This window comes from Canis aureus, chromosome 28 (genome assembly GCF_053574225.1).
Source record: "Canis aureus isolate CA01 chromosome 28, VMU_Caureus_v.1.0, whole genome shotgun sequence".
In the NCBI taxonomy this organism is placed as follows: Eukaryota; Metazoa; Chordata; class Mammalia; order Carnivora; family Canidae; genus Canis; species Canis aureus.
The window spans coordinates 6,423,152-6,448,026 of record NC_135638.1 but is presented as its reverse complement, the minus strand read 5'-3'; the positions used below and the strand labels follow the sequence as shown (position 1 = coordinate 6,448,026).

The following is a 24,875-nucleotide window of genomic DNA, read 5'->3' as shown; positions in this document are numbered from 1 at the left end:
ACAAAAAAATACAGACTAGGTCAGAAATATTCTTTTAAACATACTGATAAGTTAAACATCAGTTCCTAGAGGAGAAGAAACTCAGGTCTGATAACAATACTCAGGGTGCATACTTATATTTATATATATATATATATATATATATATATATATATATATATATAACAGTAAAGTGCTTACTTTTCATTGTATTTAATGTGTTTAGCTCTTTCATAAAGTCCTGAGATAAAGAACCCCTTCAGGTAGACACACATCACTATTAGAAGTAGAAGGACACTATCAATTTAACCCAAAGCCTGCCTCTTAAGGTAGGGAAGGCCAGATAAACAGCACCCTTTGAAGAATTCAGTCTTGGTGAAGTCTGCTTCCAAATATGCATTATATATTTATTCACATATTCAATACCTGTCAGTTCATGTCCTTCCTACAGTAATTTTAACTGCTTTAAGCACAAGAAATAACACCAGTTTTCAATAGGAATTGGTTTCACTATTTAGCATCAACGGTATTCGTAAAAACATTTCAAACACTGCCCTCTTGTGATATTTTAAAGGAATATCATACCTTTTTGAATTTCTTGAAATTCTTTGGTTGATCATAATCACTATTTACACTGGATGCGTTTCTGGGGGTAGAGTTATTAACCACCAGTGATCTAAATTCAGTCAGTAACACCTTCCTTGGAAGCATATCACCATCATCCTCAAGTTCATCTTTGATCTTAAGTGGAGTTAAGATGGATACATAAGCAAAAAAAATAAGGAAAAAGAATATTATCTGTCACTTGGGAATCTACAAAAAAAAGTTCAAATACCTGAAAAAAACAGTACAAAAAAGGTTTATTTCTGGCACCTAAACTTTGTATTTGGAATCAGATCATATCTACTTCAAACCAGAAAGTTACTTACTCAAATAATATGCAATTTTAGAGATATTTGTAATATATATGATAGAAGCATACAGCATTTTAATTTAGTGTATTCTAATATCATCCCAATAAATAATCTATCTTCTTGTATATATTTTCTTAGCAAGAAATCTCAGTTTTGTTTACTTTTCATTAAAACCATAAATTAGCATTATTGCACAATCTGTTCTACAAGTTCTCATCTACTATACTTAAGCTTTCTTGCTTTCTTGGATTTTTAGTAATTTTTATTTTATTATTTTTGACACCTCCAAAAATTATTAATTCTGGATACACTACCTTACTGACTGAAAGCCATTTTTTAATTGCAGATTAAATCAGCCTGAAATTCCTTCCTGCTGCTAGATAAGATTCTTTATCTCATGAAATACATCAAAATTACAGAAAGAGAAATGATTAATACTAAGAATGTAAACTGACATAAATTGATGAGACATTGGTCCTTAAGTCTGATTTTTATAAAAATAAAAGATTTTATAAAAATAAAAATTTCCTCACAGACAGTTCTTCTTTAGTTGACCACAGTGACTCACTCTTGAGCTCACATTTCTTCTCAATTTCATTTTCTTGCTAAGGAAATAAAAAATACTGTTCATAGAAATTATAAAATGGTACCTTTAAACATATTTATGTTCTTGACACAGTTATGAGACTTACAAGTAACTTTCCTAGAGAAGCTAGGAGATGAGAATAGAAATATATAGAAAAAAAGATACTGTAGTATGAGTTACAAGAGCAAAGATTTGGAAACAATATAAATTCATATAAGTTATTTTACAGTGTGAGAAATGATTATAAGTGAATAAAAAATAGCTATAGAATTTCATTAACAGTTGATTTTAAGCTTATAAAATAAGATTTCAAAAAGAAAATACCAAAATATTTACTATGGTTATCCAGTCAATAGGATTATCAACAAATTTTTATGTTTGTATTTTTTATATTTCTACATGATTATGTATTACTGTTACAGTCTAAAACAAAAACAATTTTAAAGGATTCTATCTAACTTTATGCTTAGTATTTAATTTTAAATCACCCTTAATCCAGGAAAAAGGAAAGAGGGTTACTTCAATTGCTCAAGATATCTGTGTGCAATAAAATGGAAATTGTTTTGTATACAATCATGCTCTCCTCCACATTCATATATCCGGACCAGGTTCCAGATAAAAGCATATTACACAGATGGATTTCTGAAACTGTCAGTAAAAACTATAGTCCCTTGGGATACAATAGGGGCACATACTGTTTTACATCAAATTTTGAATGATGCAGTCATAAAAACTCAGAAAAATTTTAATAGGAAAGTTGGAAAGAATGGGCAGAAAAACAAATGTACGTACTTTGTGCTTGCCTAGGAACTAAAGAGAATTAATGTTTTCATTTATCAATAGTAAGATTAAAAATTATACTCCAAGCCTACCATGTTACCTTTTCGCTGTTTTCATATGTATCCCCCACTGGAAGTTATCACAGTCAGAGCAGTTTACTCCCCCACAGTTCGTCCCCATCCTGCTCTACTCCCTCAAACTTACTCATCCTTTTGAGCAAGTTACTTCCTAGCTCGGCAAATCATTGCTACAAACTACTCAGGCACTCAGAGTCTAAGTTTGGGAATTATTCTATACTCTTTCCTCTCCATTTCTCAGGGTGAGTCAATCACCAAGTCCTGGAGAGTCTCCCTTTTAAAGGCCTATCGAACTTACCCTCTCGACCGCCTTTCATGTTAGCACACCCACCACGTAGAATAACTGATTATAGGACACTTTGAGAAAGCTAACAAAAGGAACAGCCAAAAGAGCGGAGTAGCCCTGTGTTTTTGTCCCATTCCAATCCTAGCTAAGTGACATTGCCCAGTTACTTACTACCTCCCACTGTCAGTTTCCTAATCGGTTCAATACATTAGTGCTGCCTCTTTATTGTTGGGTTGCTGAAAACAGAATGGTGGTGCCAGTAAGTGGTAGGTATTACACTACTAGGCTTTGGAAGGAGAGAAGAAGAAACCTTAATTTGTAATAGGAAAGTGGAATAGGGTGATGAAAAGATGCTCTGTGGGTGCTATTCAGAAGAGGAATGTAAATAAAGATAATGCTTCATGTTTGCATTTTATGGAGACTAGGAAATTTTAAGGCCAAGACTCAGCCACAGCGGTCATATATTTATATATAAATAAGGATACATGCCTAGCAGGAGTATGTAGCCAACAGCTTTCTACTTCAGCTTGTAGAAGATCTTACAGGGGGGTGCCTGGGTGGCACAATTGGTTAAGTGTCCAATTCTTGGTTTCCGCTCAGGTCGTGATCTCAGGGTCCTGAGAGCACGCCTCAAGATGGGCTCTGTGCTCAGCAGGGCGTATGCTTGGGATTTTCTCACTTCCTTCTCCCCCTTAGCTCCCACTCTCTCTCTCTCTCCCTCTATAAAATAAATGAATTTTTTAAAAAAAAATCTTATAGATGTGTTAGAATCTATATTTAAATTTCAAAATAGAAAAAGAGCAGTTCTACTGTTAACGTATTTTAGAAATTACCTTTCTGAAATATACGTAAGGAATCTAATGTCAAAAAGAAGTATCATATTTTTGCCTTAAAATTGCAAAAAGTTTTTTAAATGAAAGGATTAAGAATTTTTTTCCAATTATCACTTTCATAGCAAGAAAAATTAAGCACAATTCCTTTAATCCATGAATATGTACAAGGACTTTCCAACAATAAATTCTTAAAGTGATAAAAATGGAAGAATTAAAAATAATCTCCATTGTTTGAGTAAGACTGATGAATTGCATCCAAGTCAATTTCCTGGCTGTGATACTGTACTATAGTTATACAAAATGTTACAATTAGAGGATGAAGGATGAAAGGTATATTGGATCTCTCTATATAATTTCTCACAACTGCGCGTCAATCAACAATTATCTCAAAATACAAAATTGTCAAAAATCATCTTAATACTGAAAGTCAAAACACTTCTGTAACAGGTTCTTACTAAAAATGTATAGTATTAGAATAAAGTGATTTAACTTTTAGTTTACCCAAAATGTATCACAATCAAATCACTATTCATACTCTTCAAAAGTCTTCTAAAACATATTTTACACTGTATTTTTTTAAAAAGATTCTATTTATTCGTGAGAGACAGAGAGAAAGAGGCAGAGACATAGAGGGAGAAGCAGGCTCCAGGGGGACTTGATCCCAGACCCAGAATCATGACCTGAGCTGAAGGCAGATACTCAACCGCTGAGCCACCCAGGTGCCCCTTACACTGCATTTTTTTTTTTAGAATGTTATGGATTCCAAAATAGTAAAATAAGGACAGGGAAATTATGCTGCAGAACCATAGAGCAAAATATAATGACTGTATTCCCTGATATCATTATACAGTATGTAAACCTTGGCTATTAAATGAAAGGTCTTCAATAAGTCTGAAGAAAGAGAAATTAAGGAATTGATCCCATTTATAATTGCACCAAAACCATAAGATATCTAGGAATAAACTTAACCAAAGAGGTAAAAGATCTGTACTCTAGAAACTATAGAACGCTTTTTTTTTTTTTAAGATTTTATTTATTTATTCATGAGAGAGACACAGAGAGAGGCAGAGACGCAGGCAGAGGGCTCCCTCCAGGGACCTGATCCCCAGATCACACCCTGAGCTGAAGGCAGAGGCTCAACCGCTGAGCCACCCAGGTGTCCCTAGAAACTACAGAACACTTATGAAAGAAATTGAGGAAGACACAAGGAGATAAAAAAATTCCATACTCATGGATTGGGAGAATAAATACTGTGAAAATGTTAATGCTACCCAGGGCAATCTACACATTCAATGCAATCCCTACCAAAATACCATGGACATTTTTCACAGAGTCTGAACACATAATTCTAAGATTTGTATGGAACCATAAAGGACCCCAAAGAGCCAGAGGAATGCTGAAAAAGAAAACTGGGATGCCTGGGTGGCTCAGTGGTTGATCGTCTGCCTTCGGCTCCAGGGGTGCTCCCGGGGTCCTGGGATCAGGCTTCTGTGGGGAGCCTGCTTCTCCCTCTGCCTCTCTCTCTGCCTCTCTCTTTCTGTCTCTCATGAATAAATAGATAAAATCCTTCAAAAAAGAAAAAGAAAAAGAAAACCAAAGCTGGGGCTATCACAACCCCTGACTTCAAGCTATATAACAAAGCTGTTATCATCAAGACAGCATGTGTTGGCACAAAAACAGACACATAGATCAATGGAACAGAATAGAGAACCCAGAAATTGACATTCAGCTCTATGGTCAATTCATCTTCAACAAAGCAGGAAAGAATATCCAATGGAAAAAAGACCATCTCTTTAATAAACAGTGTTGGGAAAACTGGACAGCCACATGCAAAAGAATGAAACTGGGCCATTCTTTTAACCCATACACAAAGATAAACTCAAAAGGGACGAAAAACCTAAATGTGAAACAGGAATCCATCAAAATCCTAGAGGAGAACACAAGCAGCAACCTTTCTGACCTCAGCTTCAATAACTTCTTGCAAGATATGTCTCTAAAGGCAAGAGAAACGAAAGCAAAAATGAACTATTGGGACTTCATCAAGATAAAAAGCTTCTGCACAGCAAAGGAAACAGTCAACCAAGCTAAAAGGCAACCTAGAGAATGGGAGAAGATACTTGCAAATGACATACTAGATAAAGGGCTAATATCCAAGATGTATAAGAATTTACCAAACTTAACACTCAAAACACAAATAATCCAGTCAAGAAATGAACAGACATTTCTCCAAAGAAGACCTACAAATGGCCAACAGGCACCCAAAAAATGCTCACATCACTATCACCCAGGAAATACAAATCAAACCACAATGAGATACCACTTTATGCCGGTGAGAATGAGTAACATCAACAAGACAGGAAACAACAAATGCTGAGGAGGATGTGGAGAAAGGGGAACCTCTTAAATTGTTGGTGGGAATGCAAGCTGGTGCAGCCACTCTGGAAAACTGTATGGAGGTTCCTCAAGAAGTTAAAATAGAGCTACCCTATGACCTAGCAATTGCACTACTGAGTATTCACCCCAAAGACACAGATGTAATGAAATGAAAGAGCACCTGCACCTAAATGTGCACAGCAGCAATGTCCACAATAGCCAAACTGTCGAAGAGGCTGAGATGTCCTTTGACAGATGAGTGGATAAAGATGTGGTTTATACATACAATGGAATATTACTCAGCCAACAGAAAGGATGAATACCTACCAATTACATCAACATGGATGGAACTGGAGGGTATGTGCTGAGTAAATTAGGTCAAATGGAGAAAGACAATTATCATATGGTCTCACTCATATGTGAAATATAGTAATAGTGCAAGGGACCATAAGGGAAGGAGAGGAAACTGAATGGGGAAAAAAAATCAGAGAGAAGACAAACCATGAGAGACTTTTAAGTCTGGGAAACAAACTGAGGGTTGCTGAAGTGGAGGCGGGTGGGGAGGATGGGATAACTTGGTGACAGGCATTAAGGAGGTCACATGATGTCAGGAGCACTGGGTATTATACTATATGTTGGCAAATTGAATTTAAATAAAAAAAATAAATACAAGAAAGGTCTTTTTAGATACACAAAATACTTTAATGGTTCCTGTATCACTAGTGTGTAATGTTCATTTCCTGGTCCTCCCACTCTGGGATCTAGTGCCTGATTGCTTGGGTGACCATGAGCTCTGGGAAAATGTGCAGTCAAGATAGCAGAAATGAGCAGCCATACAGGAGGAACCAAGGAGGTCTATTATTAAAACCACAACCATTTTCAGACAGAGCTATGGCCACTGTGAGCAGTGGACCAATCTGGGATAGAATTTAAGAAAAAGAAAAAAAAAAAGGCTATTAAAAACTAAAGGTGGTAATAAAACAAAAAGAGAAAGAAAATAAAAATACATCAGAAAAAAAAACTAGAAATAAAAACAGTGGGGAGGAAGGATATGGCAAGGGAAGAGCATTTTCAAAAGTGTATCCAAAATAATATAGAGTCTAATTTTCTAAAAATTAAGTGCTTATAATATTAAGTGGTCTGAAAACAGATTTTGGAATAGTCTGAGCTAAAGTAACAATGTAAATTTGCAACACAACTAGAGTAAATCTATCTTTATAAAGAGACATAAATTTATTAAACATAAGAAATCATCTCTTGGACTTCCACTATAGGGGAAATTGCTAAACTTATAGAATAGTAACTTATAGGTTATATGAACCACTTAGTTCAATTTATCTTTTCTGTAAAGTGCCAGCTAATTTTTGATAATAAAGAACCCCTCTTTCTCTGAATTTCTCAATTTGACTAAAAGATATCTCAGTATTGGGGCAGCCCTGGTGGCTCAGTGGTTTAGCACCGACTTCAGCCCAGGGTGCAATCCTGGAGACCCAGGATCGAGTCCCATGTCAGGCTCCCTGCGTGGAGCCTGCTTCTCCCTCTGCCTGTGTCTCTGCCTCTCTTCTCTCTCTCCCTCTGTGTCTCTCATGAATAAATAAATAAAATCTTTTAAAAAAAAAAAGATATCTCAGTATTCACTCTTTCTTCCTTACTTAACTAATACTCAGTTTGTTAGGGACAGCAATGTGCCAAGCTTAACATTTCCCATACTCTCTTGTAGACTAAAAGTGAGGAATGGGGAGTGGTGCAGCCCAAGATTAAATTCTGGCCGAAAGCCAAAGTTACAAAGTGGGGTTTCTGAAAGAGCTCCTTAGAAAGTGAGGAGGAACTCAAGTGGAAAAGCCTTTGTCCTGTCCCCTCTCCATTCTGTTTTTCCTCCCTGGAAAGTTGATGTGATGGCTAGAGGTACCACCTTGTACAGAGAAAAACAGACACCTAAGAAATTAATACCACAGAACTTCTGAGCAGCTTTGATTACCTACGTCTGGGTTTCTTCTATAGAAAAAAAATAACCCCATCTACTTTATGCTACTGAGTTTAGAATTTTTAAAGACAGCAAAAGGAATTCTTAGCTCATGAAACGTGGAAACTTTTTCTGGGAAAATAACTGGATGTATTGCATCAGGGTCTTTGGGGTTTGGGTCTGCATATCCACATTTTTTAAAAAGCTCACAAAAATAAATAAATAAGTAAATAAATAAATTAATAATAATAATAATAATAATAATAATAATAATAAATAAAAAAGCTCACCAGGGCAGCCTGGGTGGCTCAGCAGTTTAGCGCCACCTTCAGCCCAGGGTGTGATCCTGGGATCGAGTCCCACATCAGGCTCCCTGCATGGAGCCTGCTTCTCCCTCTGCCTGTGTCTCTGCCTCTCTCTCTCTCTCTCTCTCTCTGTCTCTCATGAATAAATAATCTTAAAAAAAAAAAAGCTCACTAGCTGATTCTGATGCAGCTGGTCTACAGAAGGGCTTTTAGGATTCACTCAAAAGAAATAAATGATGAAGATTCCCTCCTTCATATGAAGATGCTGGTATTTTTGCTAAAGAGGACATATACTTTGCTTTTTCAAAACATTAGTTAATAGATTTATAGTGCTTGATACACAGTAAATTCTCAACAAATTCCTATTGAATCACTATACCTTCCAATCACTTAATCCTTATCTTATTACTTAGTCCTGTCCTTATGTAGTAGCCATTTACAGGAGAGGATAACCACAACAGGAAAGAGAGTGGAGCTAATGGACTTATAAAAAATATCAGATTATTACCTTTTAACTTCATGTGGTCCATGATTTCACTTCATGACTTACTATTCTAAAGGCAGTAGGCAACTTACTTATCCAAAAAATAGGAAATAATCTGAAGTAGTAAGACAAATTATCAACCTTCAGGAAAACAGGATAGGATATTGAAAGTCAAAATGAAAATAAAAATTCCTAGTGATGTTATACCTATTTTACCTGAAAAAAATTATTTAGTGGATAGCTTGTTTTACTAACTTTCTTCATTTTTCTGTGCTGTTTCCTCTATTAAGGTTTATCCTATACTTACCATCAAGGCCAAAAGTTTGATAGTATAGTAACAGAATAGCCTGGAAATCTATTAAAACAATCATGAGTAACAATTTTATTTGCCATTTATTATATACTGTCAAAGAAGCACTATTTTTAGTATTTACCTTATCAACCAACAAATTCTTATACTTAGTATTAGGTGTTGAAGATATTAACTTTTTCCTCAAGGAAATTGTACTTATACCATCATAAATATCTTTTTAACATTCAAAGTTTCTATTTGTAATGCTTCTCATTAAAAAATGTTACTTACAGATATCTCACTAGTTTTCGGTGTTGCTTCAACAAAAGTGCCATTTGTTTCTATATCCAATCTTGGCCTTTTTCTAATACTGACATCTTCCTCTTGTTTCTGAACTTTCACTCCAGTTTCTAGCTCTGGTTTTGTGTTCTTGAATAACTGATCTAATACTTCATCTTCTATGGCAAAGTCATCAATTTCCTTTCTTTTTTCTGTAGAAAGAGATTTATTGGCAGGATTTTTCACAGTGGACTTTAAATCTCTATCTGTAAGTAAATTATCTGGCTTCTTTTCCAGAGGCTTATTCTGAAATAGATGCTGCTCCTTATTTTCCCATACTGAGGGTGTAGAAGATTGTGTTTGTTCTAAAAGAGAACAAGACATTTCTATTCTTGCTGATTTGGCTGAAGAAATTTCTTGATTTTCTTCATCTCTTTCCCTTAAGATTTAAAAAACAAGAGAAGAAAGCAAAAACAAAATGAACACAGCTAAGTGATTTTGTGGTTTGGCAATATTCAGTCCCCCCATTTAATTCACAGTATTCTTGATTTTATTAATTAGTATCATTGGAAATTTAAAAAATGGGACATTTGAAAATGGCACAAACTTCATATGGACACTCATGTTTTTGTAGGACTGTCAACCCAATGGCTAAAACCATAGGGAGAGGTCTATCTTCTCTGCTAAGGCAGCAGTAGCTAATAAATCAATGTAGAGGAAAAGGCAGAAAGATACAAAAATACAAAGCACTTGTTGCCAGGAAAGAGTAGCTTACTTTGCAATATAGGGAAAATGCAGGCAGGGAAAAGTTACCTTGGGAATAAAACCTGATGGATTAGTAAGAGCTAGATTCATGATCATAAGAGTAGTTAAATCCAAAATACAGTACAGACTATATACTGCAAGTAATATGTGAATATATGACTAAGAGTTTTCTATATAATACTGTTTCATTCACTAAGTACTGAATAAGTACTTTATTCATTTAAATTGTACTAAGGTCCATAGAGAACATAAAAACACGGATCTCTGCTTCCCAGATGTTTACTAAATTTTTGTTAAATTGCAATAGTCGAAGTGATACTTTAATAATACTAATCTATTACCAGGGTACTGGACAGACTAAGAGGTTTTTGTAGTAAGTCAGGTGGTCAGAGTTTAAATTAGAGAGCTGGCAATACAATATGGAAAGGGAGGAATTTATAAAACAGTGAAAATAATCACACTGCTGTTTTGCGGGAGCAAAGGAGAAAGAGTCAAAGATTCTGACAAAATGAACTACTAACAAAGAAAACATATATTCAATGATAGAGGAGAAAAGCCTTAGGCCTATAATTTGGGAAAACAGCAAAAAATTCCTGTGGAAGTGTAGAAGTGAAGCTTAAAAGGTTAAGGTCGGACAAAAATACTGATCATCTGTAATACAGTCATGAAAACTCTGAAGGTACAGTAAAAAGCACATAAAAAGTAGCAGTAGAAAAAAGGAAAGAAGTCCTCGAAGGAGGAAAGTCAGAGAGGCGAAACAACCAGGCGAGGCCACTGCTACAAAAACCAAGACACCATTCGGAGAAGAAAGGTTCAAGAGCTGAAAAGCACCAAAAGACCCCTAGAGCTGGCAACTGTGTCAATGGCTACTTTCAAGGACATCACGTCGAGACAAAATATTGCTGGTTAAGAAATATTTCATACGGAAATGGGAGCAATAACAATAACCTCCCTTTTTGAGAAGCTTAATTGTGAGTATGAAAGATAAGAGGCAGTAGCTGGAGGAAAGAACCAAGTCCAGGGAAGGTTTTAAAAAAGTAAAAGTAAGATAGAGCTTTTGAATCGAGAAGGGGCTAGAATAATTAAAAGTGCTTGAAAATGAGAGAATAACTGAGGAAGCATGGTCCTAGAGGAAGTGAGAGAAGGCGAAGGAACTGAGGTGTGGGAAAGCTCTTCTCCAAAAGCGCAGCAAAGTGAGACAACAGGTAAGCTTAAGGTGAGCAGAAAAAAGGATGAGAGAGACTCTATCATGACCTTAGTGAAGGAGGAGACTTGGACATTTCCGAGAGGGAATGAGGTCAAAGGGTCAGTTTTGCACAAAAGCATCTTCAAGCAGAACACACTCTGTGCCATTCTACTATATTAGTATTTTCCACAGATACAGAGAGGTGTTATTTAAAAATATACCTTTTTTTGATAGAAGGCTTAAAGTAATTTTTGATGGAGTTGGTCTGCAGCTGCTGGGAAGTGTGATCTCTACTTTTATTTACACCTGAGGATTTAGTCGGTGAAAGCTGACAGGTTGGGATTTTCATCCTAACCAGAGCATTCGATACTGCTTTACTATCATCAGAGCTTATCCTGGGCGGGTCCTTCACAGTGGATGTTTCTTGTGAAGGCATTCTGAATTTTTGTTCCACTTTGGAGATTTCAATTTCTTTAGGTCTTTCACTCAAATCCATACTGTAACAGAAGAAAAGAATGCAAGGTGAAACAATCAAACTTCTAGCAATTTTTATCTAGAAACACAGTCCTCTAGATAGTATGAATGTGATAAAGCTTTAGAACATAATTTTTAGACAATAATTAAGGGAATATATGTCACTATCCCAAGAAAATTGCTCCTTTTACATTAGTGCTCCCTAAAGAAAAATGGTAACTTTCTCTTCTTCATCCCCCATAGCACACAATGTCTGGCATACTCTATTATAAAAAACTGCCATTCAGGGGATCCCTGGGTGGCTCAGCGGTTGAGCATCTGCCTTCGGCCCAGGGCGTGATCCTGGAGACCCGGGATTGAGTCCCAAGTCGGGCTCCCTGCACGGAGAGCCTGCTTCTCCCTCGGCCTGTGTCTCTGCCTCTCTCTCTCTCTCTCTCTCTGTCTTTCGTGAATAAATAAAATCTTTAAAATAAAACAAAACAAAAAACTGCCATACAGACATGAAATATCAATTATATTGATATCAATTCTATTATAAATTAAACTAGGTGATAGTTTTGCTCTGTTTAAAATTTTAGAATTATTTTCCTGAAAAATTTTATTAAAAAAGGAAAAATCAGAAAAAAACAACCTCCTACAATTCTAGCGTCATATATAATGAGATATTTAGATCTAAATAAGATGAATTTAGATTCAGATGAACTGATATGGCTATATTCCAACCAGATGGCAGGAATATAGATGAATTGATGTGGTTACATTTCAGCCAGATGGCAGTCCCTGGAATAGAACTCTATACTACCAGAAAAATATTTAAAATACACACACACATACACACACAGAGTTCCACAATGTATGGTTACATAAACTGCCTTTAATATTCTTATTTCACAAAAAACAAGTGGTCATACATGTGACTTTCAAAACATTAATAGTTTCCTTTAAAACTTACACCTGGCCTCTATAAAAAAAAAAAAAAGGATGTATTAAAATTTTAAGTGTGATTTAATATAGTGATATCACAAGTATTTTTTCAATATGAATCATTCATTATATATTATTTAAAATACAATACACTTCCTTAAAAATACCAGGGAATACAAATGAGCTACCCTAGCTCAAACGCCCCCCCCCCCCCCCCAAGGGCAGCCCCAGTGGCTCCGCGGTTTAGCGCCACCTTCAGCCCAGGGCCTAATCCTGGAGTCCCGGGATCGAGTCCCACATCCGGCTCCCTGCATGGAGCCTGCTTCTTCCTCTGCCTGTGTCTGTGCCTCTCTCTCTCTCTCTCTCTCTGTCTCTCATGAATAAATAAAAAATAAAATAAATTCTTTAAAAAAAAAAACAAAGAACAATAAAAACCTCTTCATATAGAGAACCACTAGAAAACTATCATTATGAAATATTCATTATTTAGATAACCAGGTAGACACATAGAAAGTATTCCCAAGTTATAAATAATATTCAGAAGAAGGCAACATCATAGTACAAACTTACTACAAACTTGTGTAAACTTGTGTCAAACTTGTCACAAACTTACTACAAACAGTCACAAATAAACTGGTGTAATTCTTTACAGTCTTCCACATAAATTTGTAAAGAACAACTAAAAAACTCTACCATTAAGACAGGGGTTAGCAAACTATGGCTTACAGGCCAAATCTGGCCTGCCACTTGCTTTTGTAAATTAAATTTTATTGGAACACAGCCCCACACATTCATTTACATGTTGCCTATGGCTGTGTTCATGCTACAATGGCAAAGCTGAGTAGCTGTGACAGAGATCAATGACTCACAAAGCTAAAAATATTTACTCTCTGGTCCTGTAGAGAAAGTTTCCTAATCCTTGACCTAATATATTATTTTCCCTGGCATCCCATTATCCCATGCTTTATCTTTTTTATTTATTTATTTTTTTCCCCAAGCTTTATCTTCTAAGAGCTGATCTGATCGAGAGAGACGCTGACTTTACATCTTGAATATACCATTTACATACAGAATAACAATGATTTGTTAACAGTGAAGTTTTACCATGTATCTGCTTGCTCTGATTCCGTGTCAGCTACACACGTTGTGGTATTCACTGGGGCACCTGGCATTAGTTTTTCATTGACTGACATGCCTTGGGAAAGGCCTGGCCCTGGAGTCATCTTCAATGCTGGAAATCACACAAGTGAAAGAAAGAATTACAACTGCTAGACACATGGACATTATTTTGTCACTTAAAATGGTTAGACTGTGCCATGCTGAGGAAATTAAGTAGGTGACATAGAACAGAGTTCTCTTCACTCAGTGAAACCAACAAATAATGAAATAGCCTGAAAGCAGCCTGTCGGCATCTGTAATGGGTTCATCTAAATCAAATCATTTTAAAGCTACAACAAATTCTTTGTGAAGTATTGTCAACCTAAAAATAAAATCAGATTATAGTTCAGATTATGCTTGAAGTCAGAAGACAAAAAATTCCATTTCTTCCACACAGAAAGAGTATCATCTATTCCACTATGGACAGAAATAAAAATTAATGTGAGTTTCATTTTCTGAAGAAATACTATTTGAAAAGAAGACAAAAGGCAGCCCCAGTGGCGCAGCAGTTTAGCGCCGCCTTCAGTCCAGGTCGTGATCCTGGAGACCCGGGATTGAGTCCCATGTCCGGCTCCCTGCATGAAGCCTGCTTCTCCCTCCCTCTGTCTCTGCCTCTCTCTCTCTCTCTGTGTCTCTCATGAATAAATAAATAAAATCTTAAAAATAAAATAATAAAATAAAATAAAATAAAATAAAATAAATAAAATAAAAAATAATAAAATAAAATAAAATAAAATAAAATAAAATAAAATAAAATAAAATAAAATAAAATAAAATAAAATAAGTAAGAAAAGAAGACAGAGTTTTTTGTGGCCACTCCAGAAAACCATAATGATTACTTCATCTTTTTATTTACTAGAATAGCAACTTAAATTCAAGTGTCACTCTTCTGGCATACTTTCACTGGACCTCCAACACTGAATTAGGTATTGGATCCTTCATCGCAGTTTCCATACCACCCTTTACATGACTCTGTGAACTTTTAACATCACTAGCTATGTGACCTGCATTAAGTTATTTAACCTCTCTAAGCCTTAGTTTCCTCATCCATTAAATTGGAACCATTTTGTTTTGAGGACAAAATGAATTGATACATGGACAGCACTTAGAAAAATGCTTCGAACACACTAAGCACAATGCAAGTATTAGCTGTCAGCGGCGGCAGCAGCAGCCCTAGCACTTTATACTACACTTATTTACTTGTTACTTTCCCTTATTAGACTTGGGACCTCCTTGAGAATAGGAACTGGTTTGTGTTTATTTCTAAATCTGCAGTTCCTGAACAACATTTGGGACATGGTAGATATAAGTTAGTGGAATTAAATTGTTAACTGAAAATTTTTTAAAAAGTTGACAGCTACTAAGTATCTAAGCTAAATCATCACTTGGTAGGTACTCATGACATAGGAGTTACTTAGATGTTTATTACTGATTCCAAATTCTGCCACTTTCCTTATATGACCTCCTTAGAAGCTCACAGTCATTTCCTTAAACACATACTATTCCTAGAATTCATTTCAGCTTGCACAGAAGTTTGCAAAAAGTAGTAATTACAAATGCTTCTATTATCACTACAAGAAACTATCAGTTGAGTCTAATGACCCAGAAAAGGGATGATTTGTCAACAAAAGATTTACAATGTTCTCCTTGCTAAAATACTACAAGGGCAGGGCTTTGATTTGCTCATCTCTTTATTCCAAGTATTTAGAATAATTATAGGAATATAACAGATGTTCAACAAATGCTTGCTGAACTTATAAATGAACAAATATGGAAAGAAGGAAACAAGGAGGGAGAAGAGGACAGGGAGAGACATGCATTTACTCTATTCCCCCATAACAGGTTGTATTCTAAAACTGTTTAGAAGTCAGATGTCGAGGACTTGGAATCTACATAGACCCACCAATGAGTATGTGGAAAAACATACAAAAATGTTGATTTTGGGGGAGGGGGCAAGATGGTGGAAGAGCAGGGTCCCCAAGTCACCTGTCCCCACCAACTTAACCTAGATAACTTTCAAATCATCCTGAAAACCTATGAATTCGGCCTGAGATTTAAAGAGAGAACAGCTGGAATGCCACAGTTCGCACTTCTATCAAGGTAGGAAGATGGTGGTGGGGGGGAATAAAGAAACAAAAGGCATCCAAGGGGGAGGGACCCCGCAAGGAGCTGGGCTAAGGCCGTGCAGCAAGAGCCCCCAGGACAGGAGGGAAGGCTCCATCCCAGAGAAGCAGGAGCTTCACTAACCTTCCTGGATGGAAAGGCGGCCCGAGCTGTGCAGGTCAGCGCCCCGCCCCCCGAGCATCCAGGCCCCTGTGGACTGGGAGCTGCCGTACTTACTGCAGGAGCTGACTCCCGGGCTGGAGAACTGGCCGTCGCCACTGTTGTTGTTCCTCCTGGTGCCTTGCACGATAAACAACCCCTACTGAGCCTTACAGTGGCCTCACAGGATAAACAGGATAAACAGCTCCCACTAAGCCCTGCACCAGGCAGGGGGCGGAGCAGCTCCCCCAGGTGCTCACACCTGAGAATCAGCACAGCAGGCCCCTCCCCCAGAAGACCAGCTAGATAGAAGGACAGGGGAAAAGCAAGTTATTGACCAAGCAGCACTGCAAAGTTCCAGGGGAAGTCGAGGGATTTACAGTATATAGAATCAGAGGATACTCCTCCGTGTTTTTTGTTTTCTGTTTGCTTCTCACCCCCCCCCTTTTTTTTTCTTCTTTTTTTCCTTCTTCTTCTTTTTTTTTTTTCTTTTTCTTTTCTTTTTTTCTCTTCTCTCTTCTTCTCCTTTTCCCAATACAACTTGTTTTTGGCCACTCTGCACTGAGCAAAATGACTAGAAGGAAAAATTCACCTCAAAAGAAAGAATCAGAAACAGTCCTCTCTCCCACAGAGTTACAAAATTTGGATTACAATTCAATATCAGAAAGCCAATTCAGAAGCACAATTATAAAGCTACTGGTGGCTCTAGAAAAAAGCATAAAGGACTCAAGGGACTTTAGGACTGCAGAATTTAGATCTAATCAGGCAGAAATTAAAAATCAATTAAATGAGATGCAATCCAAACTAGAGGTCCTAACGACGAGGGTTAATGAGGTAGAACGAGTGAGTGACACAGAAGACAAGTTGATGGCAAAGAGGGAAACTGAGGGAAAAAAAGAAAAACAATTAAAAGATCATGAGGATAGGTTAAGGGAAATAAATGACAGCCTCAAAAGAAAAATCTACGTTTAATTGGGGTTCCCAAGGGCACTGAAAGGGATAGAGGTCCAGAATACGTATTTGAACAAATCGTAGCTGATAACTTTGCTAATCTGGGAAGGGAAACAGGCATTCAGATCCAGGAAATAGAGAGATTCCCCCCCCTAAAATCAATAAAAACCGCTCAACACCTCTCAACATTTAATAGTGAAGCTTACAAATTACAAAGATAGAGAGAAGATCCTTAAAGCAGCAAGAGACAAGAAATCTCTAACTTTTATGGGGAGAAATATTAGATTAACAGCAGACCTCTCCACAGAGACCTGGCAGGCCAGAAAGGGCTGGCAGGATATATTCAAGGTCCTAAATGAGAAGAACATGCAGCCAAGAATACTCTATCCAGCAAGGCTCTCATTCAGAATAGAAGGAGAGATGAAGAGCTTCCAAGATAGGCAGGAACTGAAAGAATATGTGACCTCCAAACCAGTTCTCCAAGAAATATTAAGGAGGACTCTGTAAAAGAAAGAGGAAGTCCAAGGGAACAATCTACAAAAACAGGGACTGAATAGGTATCATGAGGACACTAAATTCATATCTTTCAATAGTAACTCTGAACTTGAATGGGTTTAATGACCCCATCAAAAGGCGCAGGGTTTCAGACTGGATAAAAAAGCAGGACCCATTTTTTGCTATCTACAAGAGACTCATTTTAGACATAAAGACACCTGCAGCCTGAAAATAAAAGGTTGGAGAACCATTTATCATTCAAATGACCCTCAAAAGAAACCAGGGGTAGCCATCCTCATATCAGATAAATTAAAGTTCATCCTGAAGACTGTAGTAAGAGATGAAGAGGGACACTATATCCTACTTAAAGGATCTATCCAACAAGAGGATTTAACAATCATCAATATTTATGCCCTGAATGTGGGAGCTGACAAGTATATCAATTAATAACCAAAGTGAAGAAATACTTAGATAATAATACACTTACACTTGGTGATTTGAACGTAGCGCTTTCTACAATCGACAGGTCTTCTAAGCACAACATCTCCAAAGAAACGATAGCTTTAAATGATACACTGGACCAGATGGATTTCACAGATATCTACAGAACTTTATATCCAAATGCAACTGAAAACACATTCTTCCCACGTGCACATGGAATTTCTCAAGAATAGACCATATAGTGGGTCACAAATCAGGTCTTAACCGATACCAAAAGGTTGGGATCGGCCCTGCATATTTTCAGACCATAATGCTTTGAAATTAGAACTAAATCACAACAAGAAGTTTGGAAGGATTTCAAACACGTGGAGGTTAAGGACCATCCTGCTAAAAGATGAAAGGGTCAATCAGGAAATTAGAGAAGAATTAAAAAGATTCATGGAAACTAATGAGAATGAAGATACAACCTTTCAAAATCTTTGGGATACAGCAAAAGCAGTCCTGAGGGGGAAATACATCGCAATACAAGCATCCATCCAAAAACTGAGAACTCAAATACAAAAGTGAACTTTGCACCTAAAGGAGCTGGAGAAAAAACAGCAAATAGATCCTACACCCAGCAGAAGAAGAGAATTAATAAAGATTCGAGCAGAACTCAATGAAATAGAGACCAGAATAACTGTGGAACAGATCAACAAAACCAGGAGTTGGTTCTTTGAAAGAATTAATAAGACAGATGAACCATTAGCCAGCCTTATTAAAAAGAAGAGAGAAAAGACTTAAATTAATAAAATCATGAATGAGAAAGGAGAGATCACCACCAACACCAAGGAAATACAAACGATTTTAAAAACATATTATGAACAGCTATACGCCAATAAATTAGGCCATCTAGAAGAAATGGATGCATTCCTGGAAAACCACAAACTACCAAAACTGGAACAGGAAGAAATAGAAAACCTGAACAGGCCAATAACCAGGGAGGAAATTGAAGCAGTCACCAAAAACCGCCCAAGACATAAAAGTCCGGGGCCAGATGGCTTCCCAGGGGAATTCTATCAAACATTTAAAGAAGAAACCATACCTATTCTACTAAAGCTGTTCGGAAAGATAGAAAGAGATGGAGTACTTCCAAACTCGTTCTATGAGGCCAGCATCACCTTAATTCCAAAACTAGACAAAGACCCCACCAAAAAGGAGAATTACAGACCAATATCCCTGATGAACACAGATGCAAAAATTCTCAACAAGATACTAGCCAATAGGATCCAACAGTACATTAAGAAAATTATTCACCATGACCAAGTGGGATTTATCCTCGGGATGCAAGGCTGGTTCAACACCCGTAAAACAATCAATGTGATTCATCATATCAGCAAGAGAAAAACCAAGAACCATATGATCCTCTCATTAGATGCAGAGAAAGCATTTGACAAAATACAGCATCCATTCCTGATCAAAACTCTTCAGAGTGTAGGGATAGAGGGAACATTCCTCGACATCTTAAAAGCCATCTATGAAAAGCCCACAGCAAATATCATTCTCAATGGGGAAGCACTGGGAGCCTTTCCCCTAAGATCAGGAACAAGACAGGGATGTCCACTCTCACCACTGCTATTCAACATAGTACTGGAAGTCCTAGCCTCAGCAATCAGGCAACAAAAAGACATAAAAGGCATTCAAATTGGCAAAGAAGGGAGGATCCTTGGGTGGCGCAGCGGTTTGGCGCCTGCCTTTGGCCCAGGGCGCGATTCTGGAAACCCAGGATTGAATCCCACGTCGGGCTCCCGGTGCATGGAGCCTGTTTCTCCCTCTGCCTGTGTCTCTGCCTCTCTCTCTCTCTCTCTGTGACTATCATAAATAAATAAAAACTAAAAAAAAAAAACCAAACCAAAACAAAACAAAAAACAAATTGGCAAAGAAGAAGTCAAACTCTCCCTCTTCGCAGATGACATGATACTGTACATAGAAAACCCAAAAGTCTCCACCCCAAGATTGCTAGAACTCATAGAGCAATTCGGCAGTGTGGCAGGATACAAAATCAATGCTCAGAAGTCAGTGGCATTTCTCTACACTAACAATGAGACTGAGAAAGAGAAATTAAGGAGTCAATCCCATTTACAATTGCACCTAAAAGCATAAGAAACCTAGGAATAAACCTAACCAAACAGGTAAAGGATCTATACCCTAAAAACTAGAGAACACTTCTGAAAGAAATTGAGGAAGACACAAAGAGATGGAAAAATATTCCATGCTCATGGATTGGCAGAATTAATATTGTGAAAATGTCAATGTTACCCAGGGCAATTTACACGTTTAATGCAATCCCTATCAAAATACCATGGACTTTCTTCAGAGAGTTAGAACAAATTATTTTAAGATTTGTGTGGAATCAGAAAAGACCCCGAATAGCCAGGGGAATTTTAAAAAAGAAAACCATAGCTGGGGGCATCACAATGCCAGATTTTGGGTTGTACTACAAAGCTGTGGTCATCAAGACAGTGTGGTACCGGCACAAAAACAGACACATAGATCAGTGGAACAGAATAGAGAATCTAGAAGTGGACCATCAACGTTATGGTCAACAAATATTCGACAAAGGAGGAAAGACTATCCACTGGAAAAAAGACAGTCTCTTCAATAAATGGTGCTGGGAAAATTGGACATCCACAGTCAGAAGAATGAAACTAGACCACTCTCTTTCACCATACACAAAGATAAACTCAGAATGGATGAAAGATCTAAATGTGAGACAAGATTCCATCAAAATCCTAGAGGAGAACACAGGCAACACCCTTTTTGAACTCGGCCACAGTAACTTCTTGCAAGATACATCCACGAAGGCAAGAGAAACAAAAGCAAAAATGAACTATTGGGACTTCATCAAGATAAGAAGCTTTTGCACAGCAAAGGATACAGTCAACAAAACTAAAAGACAACCTACAGAATGGGAGAAGATATTTGCAAATGACGTATCAGATAAAGGGCTAGTTTCCAAGATCTATAAAGAACTTATTAAACTCAACACCAAAGAAACAAACAATCCAATCATGAAATGGGCAAAACACATGAACAGAATCTCACAGAGGAAGACATAGACATGGCCAACACGCACATGAGAAAATGCTCCGCATCACTTGCCATCAGGGAAATACAAATCAAAACCACAATGAGATCCCACCTCACACCAGTGAGAATGGGGAAAATTAACAAGGCGGGAAAGAACAAATGTTGGAGAGGATGTGGAGAAAGGGGAACCCTCTTGCACTGTTGGTGGGAATGTGACCTGGTGCAGCCACTCTGGAAAACTGTGTGGAGGTTCCTCAAAGAGTTAAAATTAGATCTGCCCTACGACAATTGCCGTGCAGTAAGATTCAGATGCAGTGAAACACCAGGACACCTGCACCCCAATGTTTGTAGCAGCAATGTCCACAGTAGCCCAACTGTGGAAGGAGCCTCGGTGTCCATCGAAAGATGAATGGATAAAGAAGCTGTGGTCTATGTATACAATGGAATATTCCTCAGCCATTAGAAACGACAAATACTCACCATTTGCTTTGACGTGGATGGAACTGGAGGGTATTATGCTGAGTGAAATAAATCCATCGGAGAGGGACAAACATTATATGGTCTCATTCATTTCGGGAATATAAAAAATAGTGAAAGGGAATAAAGGGGAAAGGAGAAAAAATGAGTGGGAAATATCAGAGAGGGAGACAGAACATGAGAGACTCCTAACTCTGGGAAACGAACAAGGGGTGGTGGAAAGGGAGGTGGAGGTGGGCGGGGGTGGGGGTGACTGGGTGATGGACACTGAGGGGGGCACTTGATGGGATGAGCACTGGGTGTTATGCTCTATGTTGGCAAATTGAACTCCAATAAAAAAATAAAAAATAAAAAGTAAATAAAATAAAATAAAGTGTTGATTTTTACTCATGACCCTGTTTCTATATAAAATAATAGAAAAGAAAACACAAATTTTAGAATTGCCTTGGCCATGAATTATTTATGGAACCTTAACTGTTCTCAGCCTTACGAGGTGGCTTACCTTTTGGCCTATAAACACATTTCCCACAGTGGATGATAAAACTTTGTTGCTCCACAGCGGCCAAGATAATCCTGTGTGTCAATAATTTAGTTTAATTAAGTAAATATATTCATACCTACTACAAATAAGTACTATGCTTGGTGCTGTCAGGGAATCCAAAATTAATTGGAGCTTATAATCAATCTAGTGGCTGAAAGAGGCATGGAAACAACTAGTTCTATTTCAAAGTAGGAAAAAAAATCTAACTGGAATGCAAAAACAAGTTACTGGAGTATAGAAAACAGAACAATTTTGACTTGGAGGACAGTCACTGGAGAAAAAACAACTTAGAAAAATTTCATGAAAGAAGTTAAGTATCTGCAGAATGAGTCAAATTTTGAAGAGCAGCGTTGGCATTCTAGAATAGGGACCATGATGAGCAAGACTGAGGAGTGTGGAAACTAAATAATATAGCACATATGAACTGTAGGGAGATACATATATATATTTTTTAATAACACATATAAATCATAGGGATATATATATATATATATATATATTTTTTTTTTTTTTAACGAGGCTGGGAGGAGAAAGGCTTTAGCTAAATTGTTGAAGGCTCAGAACTCTGGACAAGGAGCTTAGGGTTTTATTTCATAAATAATGATTAATAATTAGTAAAAGGTTTTTTTTTTTTTTTTTTTTTTTTTTTTTTATTTATGATAGTCACAGAGAGAGAGAGAGAGGCAGAGACACAGGCAGAGGAAGAAGCAGGCTCCATGCACCGGGAGCCCGATGTGGGATTCGATCCCGGGTCTCCAGGATCGCGCCCTGGGCCAAAGGCAGGCGCCAAACCGCTGCGCCACCCAGGGATCCCCTAGTAAAAGGTTTTAAGAAAAGATGATTATAGGGACGTCTGGGTGGCTCAGCGGTTGAGCGTCTGCCTTCGGCTCAGAGCATGATCCTGGGGTTCTAGGATCGAGTCCCACATCAAGCTCCATGCGAGGAGCCAGCTTCTCCCTCTGCTATGTCTCTGCCTCTCTCTCTGTGTCTGTCATGAATAAATAAATAAAATCTTTTAAAAAAAAAGAAAGAAAGAAAGATGATTATACTGGGAAAGTGAAATGCTAACTGTAGAAATGAGTGAAGACGCAGGACTGGACACCATTGTAACAGCCCTCAGGAAAGGAAAACAATGGAAGGTTCAAGTGTGGCAGTGGCTGTAAGAGGGGATGGCAGCAGACTTCTTGAGCAGAAGCTGCACAAGAAGAATTTCAGGTCTTGACTTAGCTTTCTCTTGGTGCTTGGCTTTAATTGAACTTATCAGATTGTTTGCCTGTCAACTGTTTGAATCCTGACCTTTAGCATATAAAGTTTACAGTAACAGTGATCTTTTTTTACTTGATTTACCAGTTTCTTCAGCACTTCTTTAGAAACAGTGCCCAGCACTTGATGGGATGAGCACTGGGTATTATATTATATGTTGGCAAATTGAATTTAAATTTTAAAAAATGTAATAAAAAATAAATGAAAATAAAATTGTCATAAAAAAGAAAAGAAAAGAAACAGTGCCCAGTAGTATAAGGCAGCCACAAATACTTATCAAATAAATAAATGAATGAATAGATGAGTTTTAAAAGATGGTGAAAATGGTCATCCCTGACAAGTACAGAGCAATGTGCATACGCAGCCTATCACCAAGTTACAAATAAAGTTGCTAAAGAATCAATAAAATAATGCTTTATTTACCTGTATCAGGCTGGCCCCGAGGATTACAGTAACTCTCTGTAGTCATGAAAATGACTGCCAATCCAATTTCTGCTTCAGGAATAGGTCTAAGCCCCTGCCTAAGAGAATAAAATAGTTTAAGTATGATAATATATTAAAACTAACAACTTTTATTAAGGTGACGTCAAGTTGAATCTTTTTATTCCTTCCCCAAAGAGATAACACAATTTTATGATATGGAGAAAATTACAAATACATGGAGCACTGGTGTCCTGGGGGGCAAGGTTTTATATTGGGCAAGTCCACCACTCTTTAGCAATTCAGTCATCTTATCTGTAAAATAAAGGCCTAAAATAAAGGAGATAGAGCCTTCCATTCCTGAAATTCTATAATTTTCAGAGTAAGAAAACAGTAATACCAGATGAGGCAATAAAATACATTTTTATAAGTAAATCTATTACTGGGATCCAAAGATAAAACTTAAAAGAGAAGGGAAGAGAAAGGAAAGGAAGGAGAAAGTATAAAGACATATCATAAGCTCTATCTATACATGTTTTGTAATTTTAAGTTTAGGAAATAAAATCATTTTACAAATTTACATGCATTAAGGAATCTTCTCCTTAAAGGAATCTTATAGTGAACTACCTTCTGTTTTCTATTATGTGAATGAAACAAAGACAATTTAATAACACTGCTACATAAAACTACACCTCAGACTTTAAAAACTACAAAACTCTTTTTAATACTTATTGTAAAGATGTTTTAAGTGGTTGTAGTAGTTTAAAAGGTCTTTCTCAAATGCTTAACGTTTGTTTTTTCTATGTCCTGGATTAATGTAATAGAACAACTATACATACAGTTACATGATAGTACTATATTAAAATATATTTTTATAGTATCATAATCAAGTGATCACATATACCTATTTATAATTCAAGCAATTCAAAATTGGCATATTATCTTTTTTGAAACTGTAAATATATTATGTAAATTAGTTATAAAGATTGGTTCCATAAAATAGAAATATTTTGTAATATGCAATAATGTTATACAGATAATTACATTATCCTAAACGGGGAAACACATCCTTTTAAAGTCAATAGTGAGGGGCACCTGGGGTCTCAGTGTTTGAGCCTCTGCCTTTGGTTTAGGTCATGATCCTGGGATCCTGGGATCAAGTCGCACATCAGGCTCCCCACAGGGAGCCTGCTTCTCCCTCTGCCTATATTTCTGCCTCTCTCTCTGTGTTTCTCATTAATAAATATAATCTTAAAAAATAATAAAGTCAATAGTGAGATAAATGTGGCTACTAATAC

The 24,875-nt window shown here is 37.0% G+C and overlaps 1 protein-coding gene across 5 annotated transcripts in view; it reads right to left on the bottom strand.

Annotated features, from left to right (window-relative positions):
• The window catches only part of NBN (nibrin), a 62,086-nt gene that overhangs the window by 13,554 nt on the left and 23,657 nt on the right, over positions 1 to 24,875 (bottom strand). For 4 of the 5 annotated variants that reach the window (XM_077876314.1, XM_077876317.1, XM_077876318.1 and 1 more), the window contains exons 8-13: positions 23,581 to 23,678; positions 13,605 to 13,731; positions 11,324 to 11,599; positions 9,164 to 9,590; positions 1,427 to 1,498; positions 565 to 720 (exon numbers count right to left, since the gene is read on the bottom strand). In XM_077876314.1, the coding sequence (XP_077732440.1) occupies positions 565 to 720; positions 1,427 to 1,498; positions 9,164 to 9,590; positions 11,324 to 11,599; positions 13,605 to 13,731; positions 23,581 to 23,678 (1,156 nt within the window). The remainder of the gene's footprint in view (positions 1 to 564; positions 721 to 1,426; positions 1,499 to 9,163; positions 9,591 to 11,323; positions 11,600 to 13,604; positions 13,732 to 23,580; positions 23,679 to 24,875) is intronic. The other variant, XM_077876315.1, reaches the window with a different exon arrangement.